The sequence below is a fragment of the Amphibalanus amphitrite genome, unplaced genomic scaffold, assembly GCF_019059575.1.
Source record: "Amphibalanus amphitrite isolate SeventyFive unplaced genomic scaffold, NRLGWU_Aamphi_draft 001513F_arrow, whole genome shotgun sequence".
Lineage (NCBI taxonomy): Eukaryota > Metazoa > Arthropoda > Thecostraca > Balanomorpha > Balanidae > Amphibalanus > Amphibalanus amphitrite.
Window position 1 is genome coordinate 102225 of NW_024883006.1, and position 12287 is coordinate 114511.

A 12287-nucleotide genomic window follows, 5' to 3' on the forward strand; every position below is an offset into this window, starting at 1 on the left:
CAGGTGGGCGAACGGCACTGATCCGACAGCTCCCAATCTGTGGAGTGGTTTTTGGTCATGATAGCACCGAGCTAACTGAAATAGTCATCACATGCAGTGGGTCATTTCAGGCATATTAGCGGCAGCCAGTGCACTGATGCTGCGGGCCGGACGTGCTGTCAGAATATGGGCCACATTACCTGTGAAACATCAGTAACAGATAGGCTAATAGGGCTGTAAACGTTACACGGTGACAGCCGCGGCAGCTCCTGTCGTCACTTTGATAAACCGCCCCCTCAGCTGTCAGCGCGACAGGTGCAGTGACGCCTGGCAGCCAAGGCGGCAGTGAACACACAGCCACGACACTGCAAACGAGCAGGGGTGGGCGGGAGACAGGTGCGAAGGCTGCGGTTGGACCTATTTCACCCGTGGGTGCCGGCCGGCGGAGGCGCAGCACGCGGCCGCCACCGGCAGTTCTCAGGCCCGCGCACGGCGGTCTGGCGCCCTGTCGAACCACAACCACTTCCGAACGAAAGCGGCCGACCACGTCCTCTGCGGCCGGCTGTCACTTTCAGTTGAGCCGAGACGCCGAGGCAGGTCGCGGGTCAAGGAAGTTTCACCCTTGAGACTGCCAATGATACTTTCCATGAATAATTTGCTTGAGAGCGCATGTCAAATACCCAACTGCACACAGAACACGCTGCTTTGATGCACCTTCTTTCTGGCCGCTATTACTCGGGAAAAGTTAATAAGCTTGCGATAAGCACTGTCGTGTACTTACTATATGGTTACTAATATAACTTTTGCGTGGGTAGCATGCCATTACGATACTGTTTACGAATCATTGGTAAACTGCCATAAGACTCAGTGCCGCAAGGGGCACAAGCCACGTCGGCCCGACTTTGCAATCGGCCGTGCAAACGCGGCTATGAGCGAGATGTCGACTGCATCTCAGCACAGCGATCTCCACGCAATAGCTCGGCGAGGTCGAAATTCACACGTCTTTTTGACGCCACCGCTGACCATCCCATAATCGTTACGCCGTCAGTCATATAATACCACCAGTAATTGGTTCACACCATTCAGAATCATCCTCGGAGTCGCCGAGCGTGGCCGCAGATCCGGAGCCGGAGCGATGCTGCCGTGCTTTGATCAGTGGTTTCCCACAGCGACTGCGGTAACCGGCCGAGACGGCCAATCAGCCGGGAGTTTTATCCCGTGTCGGCGGCCGCGGTCACAACGCTACCCGTCCCCGCCAGGGCGGGGGGGGGGGGGCAGCACTACCCGTCCCAGCCAGGACGGGACGCAGCACTACCCGTCCCAGCCAGGACGGGACGCAGCACTACCCGTCCCAGCCAGGACGGGACGCAACACTACCCGTCCCAGCCGTCACGGGACGCTGTCCGGCCACACCCCACAGACTGCCGGCGGCCGCGACTGTCGGTCCGGCCCAAACCGCGCACATCAACATCGGACGGAGGCTGTCCGGCCGCGGGACTGGCTCCGAACTGACAGATAGCACCGGCCGGCGGTGTCGGCCGACCCGGGTCGCGGCTCGCGTGCCCGTCCGCCTGCTGTCTCCCGAGTAATAACAGGGACGCACGCGGCCCGCGCGGCAGAGAGAGCCCCACCGTGGGAGCCCCGGCGCCCGACGCTTAACCCCCGCCGGCTTTCTAGCTGGGCGGGGCGCGGAGTCCCTGCTGGTCCCCCGCACGGCCCGTGCAGCGCGCAGAAACAGACACCACCGGGCCGGCCGCGCCGACACGGTTTGAATTGGAGCGCCGCAGGCGGCGGTTGTTTGTGGAAACAGACGCCGCGCTGGAGACGCCGGCGGCGACGCGCGCGTCGCTCCCTCCCGCAGCGGCCGAGCCCATTACGACCAATTAAAGCTGCGGACACATGGTGTAATTCCGGCGGCCCGGACGGAATCCGATCGGTAATGGCCGCACATCGACCTTGGGCGGCATCATTTTTCCAGCAGCTGGCCACGCACGGTGGACGGCGCCACGCAAAAGTGGCGACGATCACGCCTCTGGAGACGTGCCGCTTCCGTTCCCAGGCGGCCGATGGGCGAGATATGGAGCCGCCGGGTGTGTCGGATCGAGCTTCCGTCGCCGGATGCGCCGGCCCGCCGGCGGACAAAACACACGCCGCCCGCGGCCGGCGCACCTGACGCACCACACACAAATATTTGCCAGCACTTAGCGCCGGCGATTGCTGGTCTGGAATTTGTCTGTGACGGTGTGGGGCGTCGGAAGGGCCGACAGCTGGCCGGGGTCAGTCGCCGCCCTGCCGGGGTCACGCCCGACGTCTGGGAGCACAATGACCGACCCCCTACCCCCCTCCAACGGCGCAGCGCCGAGGCCCAGACAACAGAGACCGCTCAGATCGACACTTGAATAACATTGAGTTTCAATCATGATGAAAGTAATCCCTGGGGGCAAAAGACGCTGGACTCCCAGTCCCGGCAGTGGCATTTCTTGAGAACCTAGGCTATACCCAACAGTGGACTGACAGCCAACGGAGCCGAAACAAACATTTGTCGGCGATACGAGTCTGCAAACGGTCCCATCCTGAGTTCTGGGACCAAGCTCAGCCGCCCAGAAGTTCCCGCACGAGCGGCCGGTCGCTGTCCGGGCTCTCAGGCCGTCCCACAAACAGCGCTGACGACTCGCGCCGTGTCGGCCGATCGCCGCAGCCGAGCGCCACCAATGAGGATGCGGCCGTTTACATCTCCGCAGAGTGGGCGGTGCGGCCGCCCGGAAACCCCCCATTGCCGGCCGCACGGACCGGGCACTCAGGGCAGCACGGACCGGGCACTCAGGGCCGCACGGACCGGGCCCACAGGGCAGCACGGGCCGGGCACTCAGGGCCGTCCGGACCGGGCACTCAGGGCAGCACCAGGCCGGCGCCGGCGGCGGGGGCGGCGCCGTCAGACGGCCACGGCGACCGCCCGGGCCGGGAACCGGGTCCGACGGCCGCCGGTAAACGACCAGTGAAGGTAAATAGGGCGCTCCATGCGGCCAGTGAAGGTAGATTGGGCAGTAAATGGCCAGTGAACGCAAATGGAACGCCTAAGGGCCGGTGAAGGCAGCTGGAAGGCCTCAAAGAGGCTCGTTGGAGACACAATACGCTTATTCAGTGGCTGAACAGCATTCCGCAGTGGCGACAAGGCACTGGCCAGACGTTAGTTGGGGACAGTGAGGTAGCGTCTGAACCCGCAACACTGGCCCCAGTGGCAGACGGATCACCGGCACCGCGGACGAAATCACAGCGCGGGAGCTCTCCGGTCTTCATTAGATTCTGTCCGCTCCACTGCGCACGGGCGCACATCCCAGTGCTGCTGGGCAGCCACCAGCCGGAGCCCACATCCTCCGAGCTCCCCAGCCCGCGCCTCAGACTCCGAGCGATGTGCAGATCAGTGCAGCGGTCCGGAAGACCAGTGATTCTCCGCCGAGCGAGTCATGCAGGTCCTCTGAGCCGAGCTTCCTACCAGACCGTGGCACTCTAGTTCGGTGCCTCGGTCCGAGCCTTCCCGAAGCGACTACCAGTTGCCGACCATCGCCCCCGCCCCCTCCCCGCCGTAACCAGCGCCGGCCGCCTCCCCTCATCGAGTCAGCGTGACCCGCATGGCGTTTCACGGCCGCCGTCCGGCCGGTTTGAAGGCGGCGCGGCGGGACCGCAGCTGCGCCTATCCAAACAGCCGCGGGCTGACGTCAGCCAGGCCCCGGCCGGCCGGCCCCGCGGCCGGACCAGAGTCTCCGTGGCTGCCGGACAGCGCCGGGACAGTGAGCGGGCCGGCCCCGGGTCAGGTGGGGCTGGGAGTCCACCCACGGGACGGGGGACAGCGCCGGGACAGTGAGCGGGCCGGCCCCGGGTCAGGTGGGACTGTGGATCCACCCGCGGGACGGGGACAGCGCCGGCCCCGGGTCAGGTGGGGCTGGGAGTCCACCCACGGGACGGGGGACAGCGCCGGGACGGTGAGCGGGCTGGCCCCGGGTCAGGTGGGACTGGGAGTCCACCCGCGGGACGGGGCACAGCGCCGGGTCAGGTGGGGCTGGGAGTCCACCCACGGGACGGCCGGACAGCGCCGGGCCGGCACCGGGTCAGGTGGGGCTGGGGGTCCACCCGCGGGACGGGGGACGGCGCCGGCCCCGGGTCAGGTGTGTCTGTGGATCCACCCGCGGGACGGGGGACAGCGCCGGGTCAGGTGGGGCTGGGAGTAGAGGTCTGCACCGGCCGGCTGCAGCCGCGGCTGGCTGCAGCCCCACGGCTGTGGGCCGGGGCGGCTGCAAATATCTCCAAGAACACGGCTACGGCTGTGGCCACGGCTGTGAGATTTCAAGCTCAATCTTAAGTACTCAAATATGAAATTTTAAATCCTTAATCTTACATTCTGATAAGCAGTCTAGCCTGTAAAAATCATGCAAAGGATGCCCAGCAACATTGAAAGTGGTGAAGCCTTTGAAAACCTGTAATGGTTTTACCATTTGCTGTAGGGGAGTTTGCACTCTGGTACAGAATACTGATTATAGGTACCAATTGTTCCTTCATCATCAAGAGCTTGTTGTTGTTGTTGTTGAAGAGTTAGGGCGCGCATCATCAAGAGCTTGACAGTTTCAGAAAAAGCAGCATGTTGCATTGTCACATCCCTCTCAAATCAATCTCACCTGGTCATTAGTTAGGAGAGCACCTTACAGCTATTGAAGACGAGCGTTCAATAATTCTTTCAGGTAATAGAAAAAGAAATCACGCCTAGGTAAAGGCAGGTAAAGGCTTCCTAAAATATTATCTAAAATAACACTCTTAGATGTATTTCTGGATTTTCGGCAAGTCCAATTACATAATATAAAACTGGCGCTTTATGTTCTAACTGGTGTGTGAGTGACCGCTAACAGAAAATGCTGATCAACGAAGCCAATGGAATTAGATTATAAGTGAGCATGAACCTTACTTACGGTTAATTCACATGATGGTGAAAACCCTGAACACGTAATTCACATGACGGTGAAAACCCTGAACACAACATTTCTTACGCGAGCTGTTGACTTTACTAATAAAATGACGTCTTCTTCTGAAAATGTTAAAATTTGATACCTAATCTTTGTTTGAGAGCAATTTTTAAACTGTAGAGCATTATTGTTTATTATTTATAGTTTTCATGGCTGTTAATGGTGACACAAAACAATTTATTGCCACTTCTTTGCTATTGACGTCATTAAAACTCAAGTAAAATTTTTGATTGAAAGAGGCAAATGTGGCTTGCACGTCCTTGGGGATTTGAGCGAAGATCATTATTTGGAAAAATCAAAATAGATGAATGTTTTTCTTTCTTGGATGCTCACTAGTGTTTTGATGCCTTGCATATCAAAATAGTTTGAGACTTGCTCAGAAGGCTGCTTCAAGCCTGGCATATCACACCCCAGAAAATATGCAAGGTAAGAAAGAAGCAAGAGGTTTGACTAGACAATCACTTTTTGACAGTCCATCAACTTCAGTTTCATTTTCCACACCTAACATTGATAATGAAAAGCATCAGGGTCTGTTGTTCTGTCCCACAACCATGCTTCAGGATTTGGCATTAGATGTCTACACTGCTAGTGCTTCTATTCTGGTTCGTTGTTTGTGTTTTCTGATGATGTAGGTACCTACCTATCCATCTTTCTTAACCCCTTGCAAGGGCTTGTGGAGGCATGCGTTGCGCATCAGGCTTCAGGCCTTCGGCCTAAAGCCAGATACACAACCACTTAACCTATGATGCTTCATGAGCTTGAGAATCTATAGCCCATTGCAATGTGCTTTTGGCTATATGTTTCAACTAAAAAACAACTTATGATATACTATTTGGTTGCATTTCATTGAAAGTATCCACGGCCGGCTGACGGCTGGCTGCCCACAGTTTGCCACGGCTGTGGGCGGCTGTGGCTGTGGAGCCACGGCTGCGGGGCGGCTAGGCTGTGGAAAATTGCAGCCGTGCAGAACTCTAGCTGGGAGTCCACCCGCGGGACGGGGGACAGCGCCGGGCCGGCCCCGGGTCAGGTGGGGCTGGGAGTCCACCCACGGGACGGGGGACAGCGCCGGCCCCGGGTCAGGTGGGGCTGTGGATCCACCCACGGGACGGGGGACAGCGCCGGCCCCGGGTCAGGTGGGGCTGGGAGTCCACCCGCGGGACGGGGGACAGCGCCGGGACAGCGCCGGGCCGGCCCCGGGTCAGGTGGGGCTGGGAGTCCACCCGCGGGACGGGGGACGGCGTCGGCCCCGGGTCAGGTGGGACTGTGGATCCACCCGCGGGACGGGGGACAGCGCCGGGCCGGCCCCGGGTCAGGTGGGGCTGGGAGTCCACCCGCGGGACGGGGCACAGCGCCGGGCCGGCCCCGGGTCAGGTGTGTCTGTGGATCCACCCGCGGGACGGGGGACGGCGCCGGGACCGGGTCAGGTGGGGCTGGGAGTCCACCCATGGGACGGGGGACAGCGCCGGGTCAGTGAGCGGGCCGGCCCCGGGTCAGGTGGGGCTGGGGGTCCACCCGCGGGACGGGGGACAGCGCCGGGTCAGGTGGGGCTGGGAGTCCACCCACGGGACGGGGACGGCGCCGGTGGACAACAACTGCCGCAACGGACACCGGTAAGCAGCTTACGTCGGCCGCCGCGCCGCGCCGGTGAAGGGGAGAGAACTGGTACATGGAGACGGAGCCAGTCGCGCGACACAGCACTGCACCGAGCAGCCGGATTCATTACTCATCAGCAAACCACACTGGATAAACGGCACTATATAACTACAGCCAACCTTGGACGAGTCTGGCTCAGAGGCTCAAATACAAACTGTATGGCCAGTAGCCTAACCGCTTTTTACGCAGTAATCAGCGCGGTAATGGCCCACTGGCCCTCAATTAACCTTTCCTCCTCGACCTGCCATTTCAGCCCCACGCAGAGGGGTCGCGTTGGGAGCCCAGCAGGCGCGGAGGACGGCAGCCGGCCCCTCCCCACACCCTGCCGCTCCTGCCCTTCATCCCGGCGGCAGCCGGGCCGGAAACGGCGCCCTCCTTCTGCCCTCTCCCTCACAGCGCCCACCGGCCAATCAATGGACAGCCGGAGAGGGAGAGGGAGAGGGACAGGGAGACGGGCGGCGGCGGGCCCGGCCGGCCGCTCCACCGCACCGCGCGCTGGACAGCTGAAATAATGGCCGTAATGCGCCGGTGACGAGACACCCCACCCACATCTAGCGGTGGGGCACCGTGTCGGCGGACAACATTGAACCTCTCACGGGTGCACAGTGTACTCAGTTGGCAAGGGTCGATGGATGACGATAACATTTTCACCAGCTGTTTCCGTTGCACAAAAAAGGCTGACAATGTATCGCAAGCTCCACCGTTAAGTTATTCATTGCAACGCAACTGTCCGGGCACAGAGAAATCTGTTCTGAAATATGGCACTACTGACTCTATTGTGCTGCTGAATTGTGTGCAGTAACAACGTGAAATCCAACTGATGCCAATTACCACACGAAGCTCTGTCTAAGGTTGATGCGGAACATGCTGAGTTTTTACCAATCACAAGCGCCAGGTGAGCGAGTCATCTCTTTCTTCCACGGCTGATAGGGGGTAGTCTGTTAGAGGGCAACTCAGCGCGTCGGATTACGACGACAACAGTACAGAATGACGTGAGCCGGCATCAGGCGGCTCAACTATCTTGATTGCCAAAAAACGTTGTCACAGTGGCGAGGAAAATAGAGCATCACAGCGGAGATGAGACCCACCGTCTGACCCCGCCCTCTATACCCGGCGCCAGGGTCTTACGAGCCGATCACGTGGTGTTCGAACAGAACCGTGTCGAAATCAGCGGCATTCGTCCATTAACCGAAAACTACTTTGGATAATGATTCAACGAGCGTCTTTGCAGAGAGCAGTGCTTCCATAGCTACGGCGTGACGAACAGAGCGACAGGCGATGACCGGTAGACGGGTTGCATATTTTGACCCAAGTTCTACAGCTTGGAATTGTGAAGTTGCTGTCTGAAACAGCTGCATTTGTCTGAACAGTCCAGCACTTGTTCAGCTTCAGCGTCCGCCTAAAAACGCGGAGCCGGCGTCCGCCTATAACCGTGTAGCCGGCGTCCGCCTATAACCGTGCAGCCGGCGTCCGCCTATAACCGTGTAGCCGGCGTCCGCCCACCGCCCCCGCTCCGAGGCCGCCGCGGCACGCGCCGGTCACAGTCAGCCGTCACGATCGGCTCACTTTCGCCGCGAGCTGCCGCGCCGCCTGGTCCGGTGCAGTTCACGGCTCTGAGGCGGCGCCGGGCCGCGGCCCAGCAGGGAGGGACGACGCAGGACCCGAGACCGGCCCGGCACGAACGCAGGCGACGCACCGCCGCGCGCTCACCACGCAATCTCGTGAAACGGCGAGAGTAGAAACCGGTGTCCGGCTGGCACCGGCGTCAGCCGCGGCCAGTGGCGGGGTCGGCACGGGGCGCGCGTCATCACCTCCTCTGGCAGTGTCAGCTGTCACTGACACCGTCAGCCGTACATCCCCTCGTGGCAGTGACTGCCCGAGGGTGTGCGCCGCTGTCATTGAGCACATGGCACCTGCTCCCAGACAGTCCGGGTCCTCCGGTCTGATGCGAGGTGCGGTCCCGGCACTGACGGCGCACTGACGTATATCAGTCAGCCATCAGCCCACTCCCTCCAGCGCACGGCCTCCGCCGATTAGTGCCGCCGGACGACCCATAATGCCCGGATGAATAAGGGCTGTCACATCCAGCCGGCCTCTCAGCTGCCCTCGCCAGCAGGCTGCACGGCCATTGCCCCTGCCACTCCTCCCTCCACAACCAACAATGAATGCTAATCATCAAGAGACAAGTGGTTCCTGCGGACCACGCTCCTTAGACCATGCTCTTACCGCTCATAACCTGTCTAAGACATCACTCAACCCATCTACGTTGGGCGCTACAAGGACAACGCTATGCATTAACTCAATCGTGAGGGCACTTTAATAAAATTTGCCTTCCCTTCAGAAGTTTCCAGCATAGAGCGCATAAAACGCACGTCTGCCCTATCGACTCAATCTGTATAAAAAGATGACGTTCAAAGGTGACAACTGAGTGTTAGTTCATAGATACGGATCACCTCCACAGACCTGGGGAGGCGGACGAACGAGACCACCCCCAGACGGTTTACCGGGGTGACTGCACCGTCCGACTACCCCCGGTCCCCGCCTCCGGCATCTCCCGCACAAACACCTCCCGACTCCCGCCGACTGAGTGTGAAGAGGAGTCGCGGCCGCCAGGCGCGTCTCGCACGGCCGTGATAATGGCCGCAGCTCCAGAGGCGGCAATCTGCGCTGGGCCGGCGGCGCCGCGTCCCATCTCGGGCCGCGTCCCGGCCGGTAAAACGGCTACCCGGAGCCGGGCCGGGCCAGCCGGGCCGGCCGGGCAGGCAGGCAGGTGGCGGCCGGCCGGCACCGGCAGGTGGTGAGCCCGCCCTGTTATCGGCACCCATCCCCCAGCGGTCGGCCGGCGCGACAGCCACCAGCCGCGGCACGCCACAGGCCACTGGAAGGGTTGGGAGCTTACAAAGGGAAGACGCCCCCGGGACGGCAGGTGGCCACAGCACGGTCGGAACGAGAGGTCAGAGGGCTCTAGGACGGCGGCTCGCTGTACAACTTCATCGAACATCACACATCCACTGACATGAGCAGATTCGAACGGCCGGTGCTGCTACCGATTGGCCTTGGACCGGCACCACATGCAGAGTGAAGAACAACACAGCTGCCGTCTCGCGGGTCACACAGAGCCGCCTGTGAACATCAGAGCACACATCGGCACATGTTGGCGTGACGCGGGCCCACACGGCGGGCCATCCGTCATCGCGCGTCACGACTCACGCAGGTCCGGCGTCACGCGGCGCATTCCTATCCTGTCGGCGGGCGCCTGTCCGCCGTCCGGGGAGGGGGGGGGGGGGGGGTCAGCGCGGCGCTCCGGTGCATCTGAAACTGAGAACCGGGTCAGAGCGGCACGCCAATCTCGCGGGCGCGGCAGTGGAGTGCCTGTAGTAACGGCCGCAGAACAGGCGGAGGGTTACCGACAACCAGTCAGCGGCGGCGACCTCATGTCACAAGGCGCTAAACACAGGAAATAAGCAGACAAAACGACGTCGTCAAACGCCGCCGCGTCATCCAGCACGGCAGCAATCAACACAGGGCGGCGGCACGCAGTGGTATCATTCCCGGGCATCCTGCAGCACAATGTCAGCGCCTCGGCACCAGACAGTCACACACGCCATCAGCGCTCACGGAGCCGAGCCGTTCTGCAGTGAGTGGGTCAGTGGTGTTTGACCCCGCTCGGGACGGCCTTCTCACGAGGTGTACCGGCGGAGACGGCGGCGCGGTGGGCGGGCAGGCAGCCGCCGGTCACAGCAGGGAACAGCAGGCAACTACGTAACACAATGGGCGGCACGCGAGCGCCGCCCGAACGCGTCGGCTCTCAGGGACGGCTTTCACGTTTTTGAGGCTATTTCCGGCGGCCGTTGAAAGCCGGCGCACGACAAATGACGCGGGGGTGCAGAGTAATACAGCAGGTCACAGTCATTGCAACAAACGCTGCAGTTATTAATATCATTCAGCACGAATAACGAAGTGAGGCTTGACTGTTGACACATAACAATGCACTGACTAGTGCCCTGGCACCGACATCCGATTTAAGGCAACTTATTTACGTTAAACATTAAACTATCAATGAGGGAAATCAACAAAATAGGTAATTTGATAATTATTTAGAAGAATCCACTATAACTAATTCCATTGGCAAGAACCAGTTGAAATGCATCCATAACAGTCAAAACAGAGAATCTATCAGTATCTCAGCTACACCCAGCGCGGCGGCGCCCAGCCCTGGGCCGGGAGCGGTGCCGGACAGTACCTGCTCGGACGTGCACGTCGCGAGACACCACCGAGCCCTCCGAGTTGTTGGCCAAACAGCGGTACACCTGGGCGTGAATCTCCTGGCGGTAGTCCTCGGCGCGGAACGCCAGGAACCGCAGCGTGCCGTTCGAGAACACCTGAGCGGCAGGTCGGGTATACGGTCAGTGCAGCTCAGCTGGACGGAACAGAACATCACGGGGTGATTTTGTACTTCTTTGTCGCTAAGCTCACGGTGTTTAGTAATGTGGGGATGGTTTGATCTTGCGTTAATTTTCATCATGTGGCTTATGACAGAATTCCGTTAATTACCTATCGCGACCGAATCTCATTCAGAGACGATATCCCAGGACATTCCCAAGGCGGAAACCTTGAATTGGCCCCGGCACCTCCATAAAGAACAGCTCCAGAGCCGGTGGCGTGGCTCGGCCCCCGCCCGGTGCGGCCATTGTCAGTCCCGACCACACAATGCTGTCTGACGCCGCTGGTATGTGGCCGGAGGAAATTATACGGCCGCGCGCCGTCCTATCATCAGGCTGCCACCTGTTCCGGGTCACTTCCGGTCCACCGCGGCCCCGCCTGGGCCCGGGGCCGCCGCGCGGGGGGATACCCAGACACAGTGACCCGCAGCCCGGGGCCGCCGCGCGGGGGGATACCCAGACACAGTGACCCGCAGCCCGGCACACACAGAAGAGGAACTGTCGGGCCCAACAGAGAGGAATGGTACGTAACGTACCACTGCCGGGCATAACAGAGGGGAACCGCACCACTGCACAGTGTTTTATCTCGGCCTCAGAAGCGGACATAATACGATATCTCAGCAAGTTTCCATCGGATCCTAATAATTTTGATGTCAAATGAAAGCGCAGGCACTGGCGGTCATGCTGACCGTCGCTGATGTCCAAATACTTAGCCGGAAAGATCGTATCATCTAGAAAAACCAAATTCGCTATTTTACGCAAACAAGGCTTTTCTACAATCGCCAATGAAAATCTTTATTTCGTGTTCGCAGAGTGTTCTGATTTCAGGCGGGAACATCCATTTTAAGATTGGAATGTGAAAACATGCTTTGCTTTATTGATACCTAAATGTTTTTATACATTTGAGAGACGTTGCATGATGCACAAAAGCGTCATACAGATCGGACACTCAAGGGAAGAACGGATGCTCTGATAAATGCAATGCTAAATGGAATATATCAATTTATTCCTTTCTTTAACGGGTTTCAGGTTATATTATCGTGCTCTCCACATGGCACAATTGCGCAACACGATCCTAAACCTTTAGGTTAAATCAATGAAATCTCCTCAGAAGCATTCGACAACTATCAGATACGCCAAACACATCAACTGCGTAGCAAACAATCTAGCAGATATCAATGACCGCGGCGCATTTCCAATT

General features: G+C 59.5%; 1 protein-coding gene across 32 annotated transcripts in view; it reads right to left on the reverse strand.

Moving 5' to 3' along the window:
• The window catches only part of LOC122373537 (Down syndrome cell adhesion molecule-like protein Dscam2), a 117583-nt gene that overhangs the window by 84965 nt on the left and 20331 nt on the right, over positions 1-12287 (reverse strand). For all 32 annotated transcript variants that reach the window (XM_043351681.1, XM_043351700.1, XM_043351706.1 and 29 more), the window contains one exon: positions 10888-11026. In XM_043351681.1, the coding sequence (XP_043207616.1) occupies positions 10888-11026 (139 nt within the window). The remainder of the gene's footprint in view (positions 1-10887; positions 11027-12287) is intronic.